General features: G+C 39.5%; 1 protein-coding gene across 1 annotated transcript; it reads left to right on the top strand.

The window, feature by feature from the left end:
• The first annotated feature begins 11012 nt into the window (after positions 1–11012).
• LOC118216065 (neurogenic differentiation factor 2-like) lies at positions 11013–19237 on the top strand. The gene is made up of 2 exons (XM_035397077.1): positions 11013–11168; positions 13909–19237. Exon 2 carries the CDS (start codon positions 13916–13918, stop codon positions 14996–14998), a length of 1083 nt encoding a protein of 360 aa, XP_035252968.1. The 5' UTR covers positions 11013–11168; positions 13909–13915; the 3' UTR covers positions 14999–19237.
• Positions 19238–20920: the final 1683 nt, after the last annotated feature.

Genomic DNA, 20920 nt, shown 5'->3' with positions numbered 1-20920 from the left:
TGTATCTAAACAATTGAAATTAGAACAGAGTTAGAAACCACAAAATTTGCACAGATGAAGCTTAACATGAGTACTAACAGAGTACAAAAGAACAAGAATATTAGTTTAAGAAAAATACAATTTATGTTCATTAAAAAATTATCCTACAGATGGAATGTTCATTGCAAGATGCAGATCAGTAATGACATTTTTACATTAAATGGAAAAATCAGCAATGTGTTGTTTTCCGTTTAATGTTTAATTTACTTTAATCTTCTTGTTCTTTTGCAAATAGTTAGTTCTCAAGCTAATCTATTCTAGCTCATTGTTTAGGTGCATTAAGTCTTGTTAAGCAGCAAATTAAATAAGGAAAATCAGTGCTTAAAATAATTTTCAAATATTTTGCATTGATTACACACATTTCATTGACTGAAGGGATTCTGGGAACATTATACGTTTTTTCTGTCTCCATGTTCTTGTACAACAGGCTGTCAAACACTAGACACAAACACATGGGAAAGCAGGAGCCAGAAAGGGGACATTTGTGTGGGGCATCAAAAAAAAAGTTAAAATCAGTAAAGGCTAAAGTATAACTCCTCCCCTTTCCCGACTGTGGAGAATGGATGCTGAAAATTTAGTGGAGCCTGCATTGCACATGAAACTAAAACAGGACTCCAAACCTTCGGTTGTGTCTGAAATATTGTGATTATGACTTCAAAAATATGGAGAAAACAATTGGTTTGTTAACCAGTTATTACAGTGTTCTCCCTTTCAAAAGACACTCCCATTCTTATACACTCCCCACTAAGATAAGGACAGGAGAAGTTAAATCCCAATTACATCCGCACTTAAAATTGACTGTTTCCGATGCAAACAAATGACTTGGCTTTGAGATACCTCCCATGCCAATTATTCTCAGCGTAAGAGAGAACATACATAATTAAGATTTTTGGGTGTGTGTCCTTCTTAAATCCTCTGACCTGATTAGGGAAAGGGGTCAGTCAAGGTTCCGGAGGAGTAGGGTTTAAGAAGATCATGTTCTCCTGAGTGCTTGTCCACTGAAGCCAATTTAACTATCACCATAACAACATGCGAGCCTAAGAATACTGCCATTTTGTTCATTTATTAAGGGATTATTTCTCATCTTAGTTTCAATTATCCTGTTTCTATTTTCAGAGAAGTATCATAGATATGCTCATAGGTAATATCATAGATATTGCAATAAGTATCATAGATATGTTCATAGATAATATCATAGATATTTCAGTAAGTATAATAAATATACTCATAGATAATATCATAGATATTTCAGTAAGTATCATAGATATGCTCATAGATAATATCATAGATATTTCAGTAAGTATCATAGATATGCTCATAGATAATATCATAGATATTTCAGTAAGTATCATAGATATTCTCATAGATAATATCATAGATATTTCAGTAAGTATCATAGATATGCTCATAGATAATATCATAGATATTTCAGTAAGTATCATAGATATGCTCATAGATAATATCATAGATATTTCAATAAGTATCAAAGATATGCTCATAAATAATATCATAGATATTTCAGTAAGTATCATAGATATGCTCATAGATAATATCATAGATATTTCAGTAAGTATCATAGATATGCAATATCACATCAGTCTCTGCAGTTGGCCCATTTTCTGCACAGTTCCTTTCAAATCCGTTGAGATCAAAAGCCGTGAAAGACAGACTGATAGACGACCACAAGGACAAATAAACAGACCATTATTACTGTCATAGAATTGTATGATTTATTATTTTGTCCTGAACTTGAGTGAGTGGATTGGGATTCTATTAAATTCAGACTGGCCAATGCTGATAACTAAGATTAGCCAATACAGGCTATTTTTCCCAGTAAGCGCTAGAAATGGTGCTTGTAAATACAACAGACACTCAATTTTTCGCTAAAAGCAGTGGATTGTAATGGAAATTTTCAGATGCATTTTCTGATTTTTTTTCCCTTTGAAGTTATAACCTAGCAAAATATACTTAATTGCAAATTACATAAGTAAGTGAAAATTAATCTTCATGAAAAAACAAGAATATTTCCAGGCGTTAAGATATAATTGCTAAAATACTAATTAAGTCTTAAAAGATCCTTTTTGTGTTTAAAAAGCCAGATGTGCTGATCCCAGCAAGTCAAAAACACTGGTGTAATAGTCTGTGGTTACCCTCTGCAAACAGCAGGTGTCACTGCTGCCCAGTATTTGCTGATGTCCTTGTAAAAATAATTCCATTCTGAAGCATTGATATTGTGTACTGTTACAGTATGGTACTTATACATTATGCATATGAAAACTGGATGGTACAAATAACGTTAATAATATAAAAGAGAATGTCATCCAGCCTAATGGTATCTTTTGAGCAATTAGCTAAATCCAAAAATGAATATCAGGTCAGCAATTTCTATGATTCTTACCGTTAGTCATCTTAAGTAAGACAGTAACATACTGCCATGCATTGTGCTCCCTAAAACAGAATGGATTCCCCTAAAAGCATTTTAAACACCAATCCAGAAACATCCTTAATCCTAACCACAATTATTTTATTAATGACAAGCTCACTGACTCAGGGCCAGTGATTGGGTGCTGAATCTAAGCTGGCCTCCTAGCTCCGCCCCCCTCCCACGGAAGGCACCAGTGAGCGCAGAAGGAGGGGGGGAGTCTGAGCTCTGATTTAATTACCGGGTCTCTCCCAAGCCCCTCACTCAAACCTCGTTCATCAATAATGCATCGGCCCCTTGTTTCTCCCATCATAATTAATCCACCGTTACTATAATTAAAAGGCCAAAATCCCACAAGGTGGTTAGGCTGGGCCTGGTATAGCTGGCACAGGAACTGATGAAACCAGTAGGCCAAGACAGACAGACAGACAGATGGGTGGCTGGACAGTGACTCAGTGCCACAAAGACAAAAGTCAGCCTTAAGTGAATCAAACTAAGACTGACACATCCACTGATCAGTGATGAGCGAGAGACTAGAGTACAGGATCTTCATTTAGGGATGAGCTGTGAGCATGATTATGCCATTTCTAAAATAATATTTTAACCCAAACCCCCACATACACGCTCACGCGCAGATGTGCACCCACCCAGCACGCACGCATGCGCGCGCGCGCACACACGCACACACACACACACACACACACACACACACACACACGCACGCACACACACACACACACACACACACACACGCACGCACACACACACACACACACACACACACACACACACACGCACGCACGCACACACGCACACACACACACACACACACACACGCACGCACGCACACACACACACACACACACGCACACACAGTTATTGGCCACTCTCTGGACCTTCAATCTCAGCAGCATGGAGAGGCGGAGCTTTCTGAAGCCCCAATTAGGCAGCACCATCTCAGCGATCGCAAAGCGGATAAATATTTCAGACCGGAGATCTCCGCGGACACCTACGATGGGGGCCTGGCAAAGCTACAGGAACACACACGCACACAAACAAGCAGCTGCCAGCTCTGTCACTGAGCTTCTCATTTATGAGTACTGTCATTAACATATAACAGCTATCATTGATGCCTGAACCGATAGATTAAGAGCTGACATATTCACTCTGTCGCTGCTATTAATACTTATGGCGGTATCTGCCAAATCTCAAACGTTCAGAAATAAATAGCGGCATGAGCGTGAGAGCTTTGGTTAAGTAATGACTGTTTTGGTGATGATTTTTTAGAAACATAACATGTCTACTAGAATAAGGGCAGCCATGCAACAACTTAATTTTGCAACCCATACACACACACACACGCGCACACGCACACGCACACGCACACACACACACACACACACACACACACACGCACACGCACACGCACACGCACACGCACACACGCACACGCACACACACATGCACACGTGCAACAGGATAGGTAAACCCCTTTATTGATGGGGTACTCATCTCCTACCCCACTTCCATGTTCAGCCATGTTGGGAATAGATTCCACGAGCATAAAGCATATTCACCAGTCATTAATATTTCCTCTTTTTACAAGACTGTAATTTTGCCACCATTCCCTGTTCCACCAGATCACACAAAGGACCTTGCTACCATGTGCAGGGCAACCTGAAGTGGTTTGATTGCTTGAATATCTTGTCTTTACAAGTGAAAGACACACTGTCCAGGGGTCAGAAAGTAAAAGCCCTGCCCTGTGTTTCTTCACCCCATTAGCTCAGACAGCTGATTTCACGAGTTTGTTCCACCTCCTGGCTGAAAAATTGCACTGATTAGCAAATCCAGTTGATGGGAACATAATACTGGAGAGGACTTTTATTGTCTGAAGCTGGATTTTCCACCTGTCTACAGGTTGTGGAGATTTTACAGGTGGTAGATGTATCCAGGATTCCCTTTAGCAATTTAGCAACTCACAGGATACACAATAGTGAGCAAATTACACAAAAATGCACAAAGGAAGACTCCATCCTTTTAGGCCCACAACATAAGCACACACACACAACATAAAAATCCACACACACAACACATGAACACACGACCACACCCCACACATCCATCACACATGACCACACCAACAAAACTCAGTCAATAAAATGACAATTCACAACTCACAACACACAAAATGACAACTGCACACATTAAAACACTAATGTAATGTGCACTTTGTAAAAAGCCCAAACATAAAACTTTACATAAAAAGAATAAAACAACACCTTCACGGAAACACACAAACTTCCTCCTTCAGACACAGTAAGAACAGCATAACACTCACTCCTTCACGGAAACACACAAACTTCCTCCTTCAGAAACAGTAAGAACAGCATAACACTCACTCCTTCACAGAAACACACAGACCTTCTCCTTCACACAGTGAGAATAGCATAACACTCACTCTTTCACAGAAACACACAGACCTTCTCCTTCACACACAGTGAGAATAGCATAACACTCACTCTCACAGAAACACACAGACCTCCTCCTTCACACACAGTGTAAGTTGCTGCTCTCTGTCCGCAAGAATTTTGATGCCAAACATGGCCGCCTCGCCTTCTGTATCCTCAGCACCTCCACCTTCATTTGATTTATCGCTCACAAATAACACCGCACTAATTAGTCAAGTAATTAATTAATAGGCATTTGCATTTGTGCATGGGCAATTAGGAGTCTGGAGTGTAGATAGTACAGCTGGGTACTGGGCGGGAGGGGGGGGGGGTGACGGTGTGGGGAAGTAGAGTGGGGTGAGTGGGCAGATGTTGGGGGAGTGAGTGAGTGGTGAGAGAGAGTAGTCATATAAAGGTCATGTGACTTGAGCTCCTGGAGTTCTGTTGCCCTCTACTGAGAAGGGAGGAATTAAAAGCGGAAAGAGTGATAGATTATTTCTGGAGTCTAAAATACTGTGTAAATACCCTATCCAGCCCCATATAACAAATAATAACTTGCATGACCTAGCTGTCCTCATGTGGTTTCTGCACTGGTTTGCACAGCTTGAATTTATAGGAAGCAGCCACCACTAGAGGGTGCTAGTAATTACTAATCCTGTGCTGGCAGTGTTGGTAAACTTATTCAGAAAAACAGCTGGATAAAAACGCACAGACAAAAGCACATTGTCGTAAATACACATAGACACACTCACACACACACTAGCATATGTACAGTGCCATGAAAAAGTATATGCCCCTTCCTGATTTCCTCTATTATCATGTATCTGTCACGTGGGATGCTTTTGGATATTTAGACAAAATGTAGTACTAAACAAAGGGAAAACTGAGTAAACACAAAACACATTTCATCCCACATAACCCATGTGAGGAAGTAACTGCCCCCTTAGTTACTCAATCAACCAATTAACCAAATTTAATTGATAAGTAGATTCAGCTGATTGAACATAGCCAGGCTTGTTTGCAACAGCCCTGTTGAATTGAAACCTCACTCATATCTTCCAGAAGAGATGAGGAAAAAGTTGTTAAAATATACCCGTCTGGAAAGGCTCTGAGACTCCATTGAACCACAGTACAAGCCATTATCTCCAAATGGAAAACACTTGGAACAGCAGTGAACATTCCCAGGAGTGGCCGGCCTGGAATAGTTACAGTTATAGTTATAGTTTAAGTTTATTGTCATTCCTTATCCTTACAGGTTATGCAAAGAGTAGAATGAAATATAGAGCCCCCGGGGTCATAGTGCAATACTTAAAAACAGAAAAATTAAACAAGCAATAAAAACAATGCAATAAAAACAGAACGTACAACAATACAACATACAACGTAATCCAAAGCAATGCTGCTAGGTGTTTCCTAAATCATTTAATGTAAGTTGGTCCTATGTTTTTTCATCTGACCATCTCAGGAGAATGTGATCATTCAAAGTTTGTGTCTCACATTTAAGTGAAATGGCAATCATTTTTAACGGCAATAATAAGCTATTCAGCTGTTACACTTAAAATAGCAAAAATGACTGCACTATATGTTTGAACAATTGTCTGCATCCAGTACTTTGAGTGTTGCATGAAAAACACATGAATAAAATGCATTATTATTATTATTATTTTGTTCAGAAAATTGTGTACACCAATACATTTTTTCTTATTTTACGTAGTAAAATAAATGATACTATTGCAATTACTTGACTAGACTTTACAGTATGTGACCCACAAACATTAAATATACATACAATTACATACAAACATATGTCTGGATAGGATTTTAAGATTAAATATTTATTCAATAGGCCAATATATTTTTATCTGAATTTATTTACTCATCTCCCTCATGATGACAATACTCATGATTGTTTGCTTTTTGGAATAAATGTCTGTTTATAAATGTGGATGTTATATAATGGTAGAAAAATGTACCCATGGGGATAATAAAGTATTATGTCAGTCAATCAATCAATCAATCTATCTATCTATCTACCTACAATATCTATTTTACAATTGGTATTTATTTTAAGTTGGAAATATACTTCTACATTTTTGTATAAATACATTCCTTCTACAGTGTAAGTTTTCATCAGCTATTTAAAACAGCCATTTCAATGAAGACTTTTTCCATTTGACATTTTTTTGTCATTTGACGCTTTGATGTGACACAAACTTGGAATGACAACATTCTCTTCAGATGGCAAGATGAAAAAACACAGGGTCAATTTACATGAAATCATTTAGGAAACACTGGGCAGCATTGCTGTGGAATAGAGCTTGTTTAATTTGTGTGGTTAACATTTGTAATATTGTTTGTTGTAACTTGGCCTCATTTTGATATCAATACTTTAAATGGCAGGCCTACATTTTTGAAAGTTTTATTTAATGGCTTATAGGTGGTGCATAACATGGCATTTTTGTACCTTGAAAACTTAAATAAATGAAATAATAATTTTTAAAAATGTGTTTTGTTTTTAATTAGTTTCCCTTCATCTAATATTATATTTTGTCTAAAGATCTGAAACCATGCAATGTGACAAATATGCAATAATAGAGAAAATCAGGAAGGCGTAAATATTCTTTCACGGCATTGTACATACACACATACACCTTCATATACACATACAAATTGTATTTGGAATGAGACGATGAATATGAGGTTAAAGTGCAGACTGTCAGCTTTAATTAATTAAATTAAGGATATTTACATTAATATCCAGTGATCTGTTTAGGAATTGTAGCCCTTTTTATACAGTCGACCCATTTTAGTGGACTAAATATAATTGGACAAATTAACATGTTCTTCAATAACATTACCATATGTAGCACTTGGTTGCAAATCCTTTGCATTTGATGACTGCCTGACGTCTGTGACCCATAGACATCAACAGATGCTGGGTATGTTCCCTGGCAATGCTCTGCCAGGCCTGTACTGTAGCCACATCATCAATAAAGACATGTGAGCCAGTTCCAGTGGCAACCATAGATGGCCACGCCCATAACACTACCTCCACCATGTTCCACAGATGAGGCGGTATGCTTTGGGTCATGAGCAATTCCTTTCTCCACACTTTTTTGTTTCCATCACTTTGGGACTGCAGCATTTCCAACTGTGGTATTTTTTTTTCCAGAACTCAAATGTACTTTTTCGGAAAACTGTAACCTGACCATTCTGTTCTTGATGCCTATCAGTGGTTTGCGTCTTGTAGCGAATGTTCTTCTCTTTATTCTAGTCTTTGACACATCTATGGCAACATCCTGGAGAGTGTTCTTAAGCTATTTGACAGTTGAAAGGGGACTTTCTTCACAATTGAAAATATTCTTCATTCATCCACAAGAGTGATCTTCCGCAGTCTACCGGTTTGTTTGCTATTGCTGAGCGCACCAGTGCATTCTTGCTTCTTAACAATGTACTGAACAGTTGATTTTGACACACCCAATGTTTTGGCTATGTCTCTGATTAATTTATTCAGATTTGTCCATGCCATGATGGCCTGGTATGGTTAGACCCAACGGGGGTTTAAGAAACCCCAACTGGCATAGGTGTCAGGGTCTTTGACAACCTCAAGTCTCTCCACCATGGCAAGGTCATTATGGCAAAAGGAAAAGACTGTCTCACGGCAACACATTGTCTCATGTGTATGTGTGCCTGTGCACACATACACATAAACACACTCAAATATACTCACACATAAATATACACACATACAAAAACACTCACATACAGTATACTCACACATAACTATACACACATACACATAAACACACTCACATATACTCACACATAAACAAACACACACACACACATAAACACACTCAAATATACTCACACACAAATATACACAAATACACAAACACACTCATATATACTGACACATAAATACACACACACACACTCAAATATACTGACACATAAATACACACACACACACACATACACATAAACACATTCAAATATACTCAGACATAAATATACACACCTACACATAAACACACTCATATATACTCACACATAAATATACACACATACAAAAATACTCACATATGGTATACTCACACATAAATATACACATACACATAAACACACTCACATATACTCACACATAAATATACACACATACACATAAACACACTCAAATATACTCACACATAAATATACACACCTACACATAAACACACTCATATATACTCACACATAAATATGCACACATACAAAAACACACTCACACATAGATAGATACACATACAAAAACACTCACATGTACTCACACAAAGATACACATACACATAAACGCACTCACATATACTCACACACAAGAATACACACATACAAAGACACACTCACATATGCGCGCATGTGCGCGCGCACACACACCCTGCATGCTTAAGCACACCTGCATACACAGGCACACAAACAGTCGGAGAGGAACACCCACTGACTGTTGAATGTATTATACATGAATGCAAACACATACGTGTAGTCCCATTCATAAACGGCTAAATCCATTAAAGCAAGACAAAGTATAAAGCCTCTGTTCCATCACTGAGCAATCGCCCATGTTTCCGCTCACCGAACAATGGGAGCAGCCCCTGACCGCGCGAACACACGCTTGACCCCGGTTTAAACGGAGTTTCCGCTTGCATCGCCAGCGTCACCTTTCGCCCCGAGCCGTGCAGCCGGGTTAAATTATACTCTCCCCTGCCGGTTTTCCGTTGGCAAGGCGACCAAAGTGCGGTAAAGCACCCCACCGCGCGACCGAGGCACGGTGCAGACAGCAGATTAGCCGACGCCGGAGCCTTTGAGTCTGGCGGGATGTTGACGCAGTGCCATGGAAGAGGGCCCACCGCTGTCACTGGGGATTGCCGGATTATGGTCTCTGCTGGTGCGGTGTGGTAGCAGACGTGTCACGATCGTCGCAGCCGCGATACCACCGGTGGCATTGGGTTGTGTATCACAGGTCCAGCTGCCTACGGGTTGCTGCTATGGCCACAGCTTAGTGATACATGAGAGGCACACAGCCTTAGTTTAGCTGCCATTCTTTCTTGAAAGGGATATCTATGATGGCACCTTCAGTTTATCTGTGGGGAATGCACTGTCATGTGGTTGCTGTTATTTTGATGCCCAGATAAGAGCTGAAGTGGCCTAGCCTGGCCTGTTGGAACATCAGTAAGTACGCTACGTTCTACCATTCTGTGCGGCTCTGTTAGCACACAACGCTGCCCGCCACTGCCTAATAATGCACCGTCTAAGACTTTTTGGCACCGGTGCCAGCTCGTGCGCCGCCCCTCTGTGCCCCAGTGCTTCAGCGAGACCCGCAGCAACGTGCACCTGGGTCCCTCGCGCTCGCTGTGCAGGCAGGCTGGCGTCGCCTGCAAAACGCCCCCAGCGTCGCGCTCCGAAAACACCAGCGCCGCGACCCGCGCGCGAGCACCTCATTCATCTCCCAGCCTATCTGTCCGATCGATGCATTCATACACTAGTCTATTTAGCTACTTAATAATCTACCAATCTGTTCATCTGTTTATTTCTCTATCGAAATCACCTCGGCATTTCAGCGCCTTTATAGCTATCCCATAAATTCTGTTAAAATTCAATTGGTTTGCGTTGCTTCTCTCGTCACACACAACACAATATTTCTTTATTTAGTGAGATAAATAAGTAAATGAGGAAATAAATAAATAATGTTCGCTTGTTTTCTCGAGGCTTAAAGATGGCACAACACCATACTCCGTCCTCTTTTTATATCCCTACCCTTTTCCCAATTGCTTTCATGACCCTTCTGTGAAATGAAAAAAGAGTCTACATACAACGGCCACGTACAATAACTGTTTTTTTTTCTTTGAATGAAACCATTTTTGCCCTTCGTTTGCTTCTGTTTCTCTCTTTCCCTCGTATTCTTTCTCTTTCTCTCTTTCTGGCTGTGAGCGCGAGCGAAGTGACAGATGGCGAGTCCCTCTTCCCTCGGGAAGGCAATCTCTCCGAATGCAGGCGCATGTCAATCACCGGCTCTCATGTGATGGCTCTTGCCAGTGACGTGCCAACCATATGGCCTGGCATCATAGCTGGTATGTAACCCTGCCTGGTAGCGATGCCACACTGTCTCAGCGCGCGCGGATTGCACTCCCAAACAGACAGCCGCACCTATAGGAGTCTTCGCTCGAGGTCCCTGAAGATGGTTTAATCACTAACGCCTTCACCCCTGAAGAGCTCCCGCGGAGGTAAGTTGGATTATAAATAAATCGACAAATGATGAGGGAAAATCAGCAAAATCCGATAATGCAAATGCGATTTTAGACGAACTGTCCTCCAACATATTTGCATCTATATGCAAAGAATGAGCGCGTGTTTATTTGATTGCACCGAATGATTAATTTCTGGAAAGTATCGCTGATTTTACGTTTGGCTCCTTGTCTCGTTCCGTTATTTCCAATTCGCCCTTCAAGTTTTACACAGACAGGAGACGCGATTTGCATGCCCCGCACTGCCTTTCTTAACAGGCGTACAATCTAATATTTCATGCTTTCTTGGCTCAGGAAACTGATAGCCAGCAAAGACGAGGCGATTGATACCACCGGATGTCTGAAGATGAGGACATTTTAGCTCTGTCCTTTCTTTTTCTGGGTTTTTAAAAAATATTTTTTTTTATCTCACTCTATCGCAAGGTATAAGCAATTAGTACCTCTTTGGCAGAAATTATTAGATGTAACGGAGGAGCAACGAAACAAGCCCGCGTTTGGTCGGGCTGCTCAGTGCTAGAGAGAAAAGAGATTGATTAAATCGCTTCTTTCACTTCGGCATTAATTTCCCTGTTGGCGATTCTTGTTTTGGTACAGAATAACGATTTATTGATAACGGCATTTGCGCATATATCTTGGAGATACAATACACCGTGGATTCACTGCTGTTCCTATTAAGGAAAGGGGTATCTAATAGCGAAACGATTTGCTTGTTTATAAAGTACCGTGCGTTGTATATTTTTCTTTGACCGATAAGGCAATTCACTGGTCCTAATCCTGTCATTTCACAAGAGCTAAGCGGCACCTTTATAGTGGCGCTTTGAAGAAAAATTGCATTATTTTAATTATGTTTGATATGCATATTTAACGAGACATAAAGGATTTTCATATTATATTACTGAACTGAAAGCTTTCTGAAATTGCCAAGCGGTGCATAGTGAGCGTGTGCAATCAATTTGCTTGTAAAGTACATGGTTTGCTAATTAAAAGTTTTTTTTTCCGTTTCAACTGAGCAAACCTCATGTGCCCTAAATTTAAAAACTAGATTTTGCCCCTGGCATACCCCCGAGGCAAGGGGCGCTCTGTTCTGTACCACACTGATTTCGTTCTACAAACAAAACTCACAACCACCTTTGCATTTCAATGGAAATGTAACGGTTTACGTGGAATATATGCAGAAGGACATTCCAAATAATCTGTTCATTTATAAATTGTTACAGTATTACAATACTTGTTTGAACAAATGTTTCATTTATTAAATATCAATGGTGGTGCTCTATAAAGTATTAATACATGATACAAAATGTGTCTGCGAGTGTGTGTGTAAAGCATACACAAACTCATGCTGTGAATGGGAAACACTCAATTCACCACATCGTTCCCACGGATACCTTAAAATTATTGGGATTGCAAAGAATGAAAATCTATTTTAAATTTCGCGCAGCATTTTCCTGAGAACACGGTTATATACAATTATTATTTTTATATAAATTATATATTTTATTATTTGTTGTTGTTGTTGTTTATTACATCTTACAAAACATGGTTTGTAAAATAGTGGAATCATGGTGAATAATGACCTTTTAGAATTTTAGCAGATTTGTAGATTTACAAAATATAATATATAATGTATTAACCCTGACGCTGAATATTCAGACGTGCATTCCAAAAGTCCCTGAAGTATTCATGAAGTAAAGGATGAAGTTAAATATCACCTGGAGAGAGATATGTTGCCACAGCCGAGATTTGGCGGCATGAGGGGAAGTAGGCCTCGCGCTTCCTCAGGTGTTACTTGGGCGATTGCCTGGCGACTGCAGGTGCGTAGAGTACGTGAAATCAAAACAAACGCACTAGAAAATGGACGGCCACTATGCCATTTTTTCATTTTGTCCCTTTTCAACATAAACATCGCCAACCACCCATACGACTTTCACCAACACGAATATAACAGATTAACAAAATAACAAGACGTTTGTGGTATTTATAGCCGAATAATGTTTTATCTGTGTGGTGAACACAATGAGTAGTAGACGGTGGTTTAACTGAGGTGTACTGGAATGCAGCCAGGTTTGGGGGAGACGGTCGGAAGGCGTGTGCGTGAGTGCGTACGCGCGTGTGGGAAGGGGGGCAACTTCACACAGACCCCCACGGGATCTGTAATGGGGCGCGCGCCACGGAGACCCGCTGTGAGGGGGCACAGGAGGGCACGTGGCAGACAGCGGGGAATTAAGATGGGGACCCGTCTGGCTACGTCTGTCGCAATGCTACGAATAAAAAAAATTCTGTGTTCTTGATAGATTTTGTGTTTAAAACTATTTTAATTCAATCAACAATCACGTTCATCATGTACAGTGACACCATTCCCTTCCTCTTTAACCATCACGATGTGACTAATCAATTTGATCACAGCGTTTTTCCAATCTTGTTCACACATTTATATTTGATTTAATCACAGGCAAACTAGCTAAACAAGGCTATGAAAACATAAGGGATGCAATTTCGAAAAGTGATTATACAGTTATCTTCAGAATAATTTATCTGACCAAAATAAAGAGAGATATTATTGTTGTTATTTTTAAATAGGGAATTGTTCTGTATTGATGAAAACACGCAATAATTTCTGAATTAAAAAAAAAAAAAAACCACTGAAACTGTCATGAGACTGCAACCTCTGGGCGTATTAACAATTTCTTCTCTCATTTTTTTTGTGTGTGTATTCCAGAGCCGTTATGTTGACGAGGCTATTCAGCGACCCATCTCTCTTGCCTGACGTACAGAAATACGCAGGCTGGGCGGATGACAGTGAAAGTGAAGACTCCAAGACCAAGGACGATGAGCAGGACCACTGCCGCCTGGGCGAGGACGACTTGGAAGACGGGGAGCTAGGGGGGGTTAGCAGTCGCGCCCACTCAGAAACTGCTGCTGAGGACGACGAAGACGATGACGGCGAGGAAGAGGATGGGGAGGACGATATGGAAGGAGACAGACCCAAAAAGCGTGGTCCGAAGAAGCGTAAAATGACACCGGCGCGTTTGGAACGTTCCAAGGTGCGACGTCAGAAGGCCAACGCGCGAGAGAGAACGCGCATGCACGACTTAAACTCAGCGCTCGATAACCTGCGCAAAGTCGTTCCCTGCTATTCTAAAACCCAAAAGCTCTCCAAGATAGAGACTCTGCGATTGGCTAAGAACTACATATGGGCTCTCTCTGAGATCCTTCGCTCTGGGAAAAGACCAGACTTGGTAGCCTACGTGCAGACCCTATGTAAAGGCCTCTCCCAACCTACTACCAATCTCGTGGCTGGTTGTCTGCAGCTAAACTCCCGGAACTTCTTAACTGAACAGTGTCAAGATGGGGGCCGTTTCCACGGGCCCAACTCCTTCTCCATGCACCCCTATCCGTATCAGTGCCCGCGCCTGTCCAGCCCGCAGTGTCAGTCCGGCTCTAACTCGCATTCCTTAAGGACCCACGGGTACTGTTCCGCGTATGACTCGCTATACACAGGGAGTGCCTCACCCGAATACAACAGCCCAGAGTACGAGGGACCCCTAAGCCCGCCCGTGTGTATCAACGGAAACTTTTCTCTAAAACAGGACTCCGCCTCGCCGGACGCCGAGAAAAGCTATCATTACTCTATGCACTACTCGGCTCTGCCCAGTTCTCGACCGGCCGCTGCCCACAATCTCGTGTTCGGGTCGTCAGGAGTGCGAGGCGGCGTCCACTCCGAAAACGTCCTGCCTTACCACGACATGCACTTACAGCACGACAGGCCACCTGTGTACGAAGAACTGAATGCCTTTTTTCACAACTGAGAAACCAGCAGACCCCCATGCTATACCCCCTATTTGTCTCATTTCCAATAACGACCGGCCAGCGTGTGTTCTTATTATAGACCTGGTGCACTGTACTGTCATTCCAAACCCGTTAGGCTACTTGCACCACTGGACATTTAAAGCTGATATAACATATAACGATTGAGGGAGAAATCCCCCGCGATAAGATTCCGTTTTCTTTTCTTTTTTGGTTAAACAGTATTTTGTCAATCCCAAATAATAACAGTGTGAAAAAGTTGCATTGTGTCAACGACGATGTAGCGCCCTATATTCAAATGAGCGAAGCAGATATTTAAAACAGATTCAAATATTACGTTAAAATAACAGAAAACACGTATGAATTATTTTCTTCGTTTCTAATAATCACTCATTTTAAAATCTCGTGATGTTTATGAATAGCACGTGCCATTTCAACAGTGATTGGAGAACCAGTAGCAAGTTCATGACAAAAGGCGCATTCACCAAGACAACAAATAAAGCAATAATATAAATTACTGTTACATCTATGCAAGATATGTAAAAGGGTTTAAGTTGCTAAGAATCTACTGACGGACCAAGTACATGCTATTTTGCAATGTCAAATTTTCCCAAACCCTTTATCCAACAAGGAAAATCGCACACAACAAGGTATATCAATGTTTTGAAGAGGGAAAATACCCATTGAGTTCATGTTTGTCAATCCTAATCATTCCATGAAAATTAATGAATTGTACTGCACAGTGTGAGTACTTTTCCGCTTTTGATTCGAAGTCGTTGAAGTATTTCTTATAATTGCACACATCACGCAGTGATATTTGTTCGGTGGGGGGCCATAATTTACGGCCATAACATATCTTGCAATTTAGTTTTTTTTTAATCACGCAAAAACGTTACTGGGTGTGTTTGTTTTATGTAGGCTACTTCACCAATCTCATTGTACATATTTCAATGTAATTCAGATTTACATCTAAATATTTTATAAATGCCAACTTATGACACGGCGTTCTCTAACATATTGACTCTCAGCTGTAGCGTGGATAGGTTCGTGTCCTATTCACGTGTGTACACATGCCAATACACTTATGTTCACTTGGCGTTCAAATCTGGGATGATAGCTTACCGTCACAGACCGTCTGTCATTTACAACAGTGTTGGGTTCATGCGCTATTTTCTGTCGTCGGAATTTGACATCGAGTGTTAACATTTATATGATTGTGACACGAGACATGAGCATTACATCCCAAACTAGATGTATTGGCAAAGTGACCAAAAGAAAACGGCAAATCCTTAAAGCATGCTCTACAGAAAATTCAACCGTCGATAAAATGCATTTTGTCAGAGCAAATAAATTTTGAGATAAGTTCATTCTGTTTTATTACACGGGAATGTACAGATTGGCACACTAGCTGCGCGGTCCTATTTGAATAAAGACGGATTCTGATTATTGTAACGTCTTACCACGTTAATTCTTGCACAAATGAAACCCGATGGAGGAACCGACACCGCGAGGCAGGAGGACAACCAGCCAAAACTGTTATAAGACGCCCAAACGAAAGTTTTCCGAGTCCCCAAAATAGGATTATTATTATTATTATTATTATTATTATTATCACAAAATGTTTGTGTAAAACTTGCACGTTAGACATTAAATTATCAATAGTTATATAATTTATAAGTTGACACACACAGCTTTGTCTTAGTCGTTGGTACGAACTAAGAAGTCGATTTTACTTTTGTCAGTGAAGCAATCACGAAAACATTTCGAAACATATAGTCAATTCCATTTAATAACAACTGCACCTAGTCCATATTAAGTGTACTTCATACATTTCTCAAATAACAGGCAAAAAATAAAAGTATCTTTCAAAGCAAAGATTCCACATTCGACTGAATTGTAAATACCGTTTGATATTTCCCAAAAACATAAAATTGCTTTCAGCGTACTCTCTTTTAATCCCCTGTGTGTTCTCAGTGCCTGAAAAAAACGCGCCCGTGTCAGACCAGAAACGTTTCATGTCTTCATTTTTCGCCTTTTCAACTTTCATACGTCAGTTTGAAGGCCATTATTATTATTATTATTATTATTATTATTATTATTGACAATCAGACCTTGCATGCTAAATAATGTTGAGGAAGCCGTATATTATGATACAGTTGTCCAAGTGGGTCTCACTCAGTTAACAGGCCTACGCCAGGTGAGGAAGAAGAAACGCCGGAAGACTTTGCGTTGGATTCAGAGCATTGAGTGATGCCAAAGTAGGCTAATTACTCGTGTGACTGGATTACTGGTGCTGCAGTAAGGAAACATTATGGGAAAAAAAATAGGACAAAATACGTTTAGATTCATTGGACGGTGTGGTGAATCAATGTGTGAGCACCGTGGCTAGTGTTTACGATTTTTATTGTGCAGAGGAACGTGGTACTTCCAAAAGGAAACCAAACAAGCCTGAACTGACCCTGAAATGAAATGGACCACTCGGGGCTTCCGAACCGGCTAGAGCCCCGAAAGGTTTCTGCACCTGAATACGTTTGCCAGAATTGCTGGGAATTACCAAAGGGTCTTTGTGAAATTCGAAAAAAAAGAGAAACGATTTCGGCTCAGCTGTGTGGTTCTTATGAACAGACATTATGAAGATGAAGAACAAGAACAAGTGTTTTGGAATATATGTGTTTTTGTAAGGCTGAAGTTCAACCATCCAACATACCTGCACGTGCAGGTTCTGTTCCCATTCTGTGTGTTCAGCGCGCAGCAAGTTCACTGTACCTTTGAGCGCGTGCCAGAACATTCTTGGCTTCAAAGGTGGATTGGAATCAAACTAACACTCGGGTCGCTATACACGGGAGAGAAATTAATGGGCTTTGTAAATATATGCTGTTTTTTTGGGGGAAAAGAATGAAATATCGGCCAGTCTCTTTTTGATTGGGTATTTTTAGAAAAGTTCAGAATCACTGGGGCTTGAGTGCGGCAGTAAGACTGAATCATTATAGACATTGCACACGACATACATATGGATCCACAACGGAATGTCTCCAGCATTTATATAAAGGAAACAAAGAGCACCGCAAATATTTACATCAGACATTTATTCCTCGGAATATTCCGCCATGTTGACATAGGTGGACAATATATTGTGTGGACACAGATAAGAATTCAGTTGCCATTAAGAGTTTAAATATTTCTTGAAATTACTGCAAATAACCATTTATTAATCTGAATGTACTACAAGATTTTTGTGGTGCTGGGGTATTTCATATTTCAAACAACATTTTTATGTATTTGATTTGGTTAAATAGCACTTTAAAACCCCCAATATATTTCACTGCCGTTAACGACAGAGGGTGTTGGCAAAGACGAAGCCATCTCTTTCAGGATTGAATAATTTCTTTTTTTCATGCACAGTATTCTTTATATTTTAAATATTTGTCTCTGTCTCCGTAAATTTTGTTCGCATTTGTTTATTATTTTAATTTCCATATTCTCGCACAACGTAGGTTATGTGTAAATGTATTTCTTGCTAATTTAAAAAATGCACATGCACCAATCCAGCAAACAAGTATTTATTCCTCAACGACTTTTTCTGACAGCTTAAACTGTGAAAGATGTTTTTTGGGGGCTACAACTCTTTGTATGAAGGGAACATTTCTTTAGCATAAATGGTGTTTCAAAAAAAAAAATTGATTTAATGTTTGAGTATTTTGTGCTCCGTGTAAATGAATGCATTTCTTCAATAAATATCCATAATTTATATACACTTCGCAATATGCCGTCATTTCTTTTTCAGCAAATGAGAAAGGGGCAGAGTATCCAATTTGCCAAAACGTTGTGATCATGAATTATGAATATTGTTGAATGAAAAGCAATTTAAATATATTCAGTTTAATATCTGCGCATATTTAACTATTGCCACACCTATATCTATGTGGACTATTGATGCAGAGTCTGTGATTGTGTTAACCTGCATATGCGACCAAGCCAACAAAAGAAAAAAAAATATGTCGCAAATTTAATGTTTAACAATCGGATTATAATAAAGTTCGCAACGGTTTTAATGTTCGATGAATATTATTTTTTGCATGATAGCACTCTGGTTATGTTTAGTGAGCAATAAGACTGAAAATAAAAAAATAAAAAAACTGTATATGAAATGACTGTGTTGAAGAGCTCTGTCAGGTCCAAAAAAATTAGAAGTGAGCTCTCATGTAATTAAAAGCCACAAGTAATAAACAAATAATAATTTACCCAGGTAAGGACTTTGGTTGACTTTTGAGCTTGAATATTGACTAAAGAAATTATTATTTTTTAAATTCATATAAATGTATGGACTCAACTGTAGCTGAATGGTTTTTATTTTTTCCTATTTTCATTTTTGCGGCATTAAAAATCCAAGATAGTATCATTAAAGTTGTATAAATAACGTGGACCACACATCATGTAGCGTAAATGTCCACTTCAAATGACAAACGGCCCTGTATAGTTAAAAAAAACAAAACTCGATGAGTTCAGAGGAATGACGCAGCTGCGTTTTATATAAGGTCGTTGATTTTAGCAAGTTGGCACATTTTACGCCCACGGGTTAGTTAACGTGAGAAATCAGAAAAACAAATAAACACAAATAATTCAATGAATGACCTTGAAATATTTATTTAAGTAAAACAATTCTGATGCAGAAGGCCCACCTTTAAGCGAACAGGCCATATGTGCGATTAATGACAATATGACCGAAGATGATGAAGATGATGAAAAGGTTGTTTACAAAATGACTTTATTAAATCTAATTTTAAAGACAACACCAACATTTATTTTACAATTAAAATATACTGATGCATTCTTTAAGATAATTTAAGTAAATACGAATGGATCACTCGATAATAACAGCATTTAAAAAATGTACCTAAGTATCGGCTACAAAAATAAAGTAAAGCAAAGCAAAAATATATTTTGTAGAACCATAATTTCTATAAACTTCACAAAAAAAGAAGTGCTAATAATATTTGACATACCACGCCTTCTTTAAAATATAATTCGAACATTACAATCGCCCGCTATATAAACTCTACTGAGGTCCAATTTGTAAATTCCACTGACAAGTGTTATTTTTTCTACAAAACACAAACATAATTTTGATAAAAACACACTCATTCACACACGCACGTACACACACACACACACACACACACACACACACGTTTTAAGAGCCTTACGGACACTTACAACACGAAGGACAGCAGTTGTCCTCCACACGTCCCCAGAGCCCGGATGAACCGTTGCCACCTCGACTCGGTTTGGAGCGTTGCCCCGGGACCCATATGGTCTGCAAACTGCCCAGGGTGTTATTAGCAGCGGACTGTCCGGCAGGGGACGGAATTGTATTTATTTTTGCTTTGATTTGAAAAGATATCATTTCAATTTCACCACCAATAAGTGTCCAAATTCACGTTATTTGTTAACTGACAACATATCGTCTACTTGGTAACACAGAACTGCTATTTTAGTGCTAAATATTTATCTGTAAATGAAATCATAATTTGAACAACCGCTCAGAGAAATATCATACAATAGACGTGGGGAATATTGATGAATGCAAACATAATAAGGACTACTGCGTTTCGAAGTTAGACGCGACGTGTATACTCCTATATTAGACCCAAGCTATATTAGCTTGGGTCTATTATAGACTACAGTATAGATTACGTTAACAATTTTTTAGTAATGCAATTTGTAATTAGTACGAGGTTACAAGTAATCTGTCTAACATTGAGTATTTAAGTCTTGTTTTCCTGTTTGATTAAAATTAATGACTATCGAGTTTGAATTTACACCCTGTTGCAAAAGGTATCATCCTGGCCAAAGAGACCACAAAAGCGTCACCCCTGTAGAATAAACCGGTAGCCTATGTGATATGTGCATAGACTGTTTCCTCA

Source organism: Anguilla anguilla, chromosome 17 (genome assembly GCF_013347855.1).
Source record: "Anguilla anguilla isolate fAngAng1 chromosome 17, fAngAng1.pri, whole genome shotgun sequence".
In the NCBI taxonomy this organism is placed as follows: Eukaryota; Metazoa; Chordata; class Actinopteri; order Anguilliformes; family Anguillidae; genus Anguilla; species Anguilla anguilla.
This window is presented reverse-complemented; position numbering and strand designations above follow the sequence as displayed.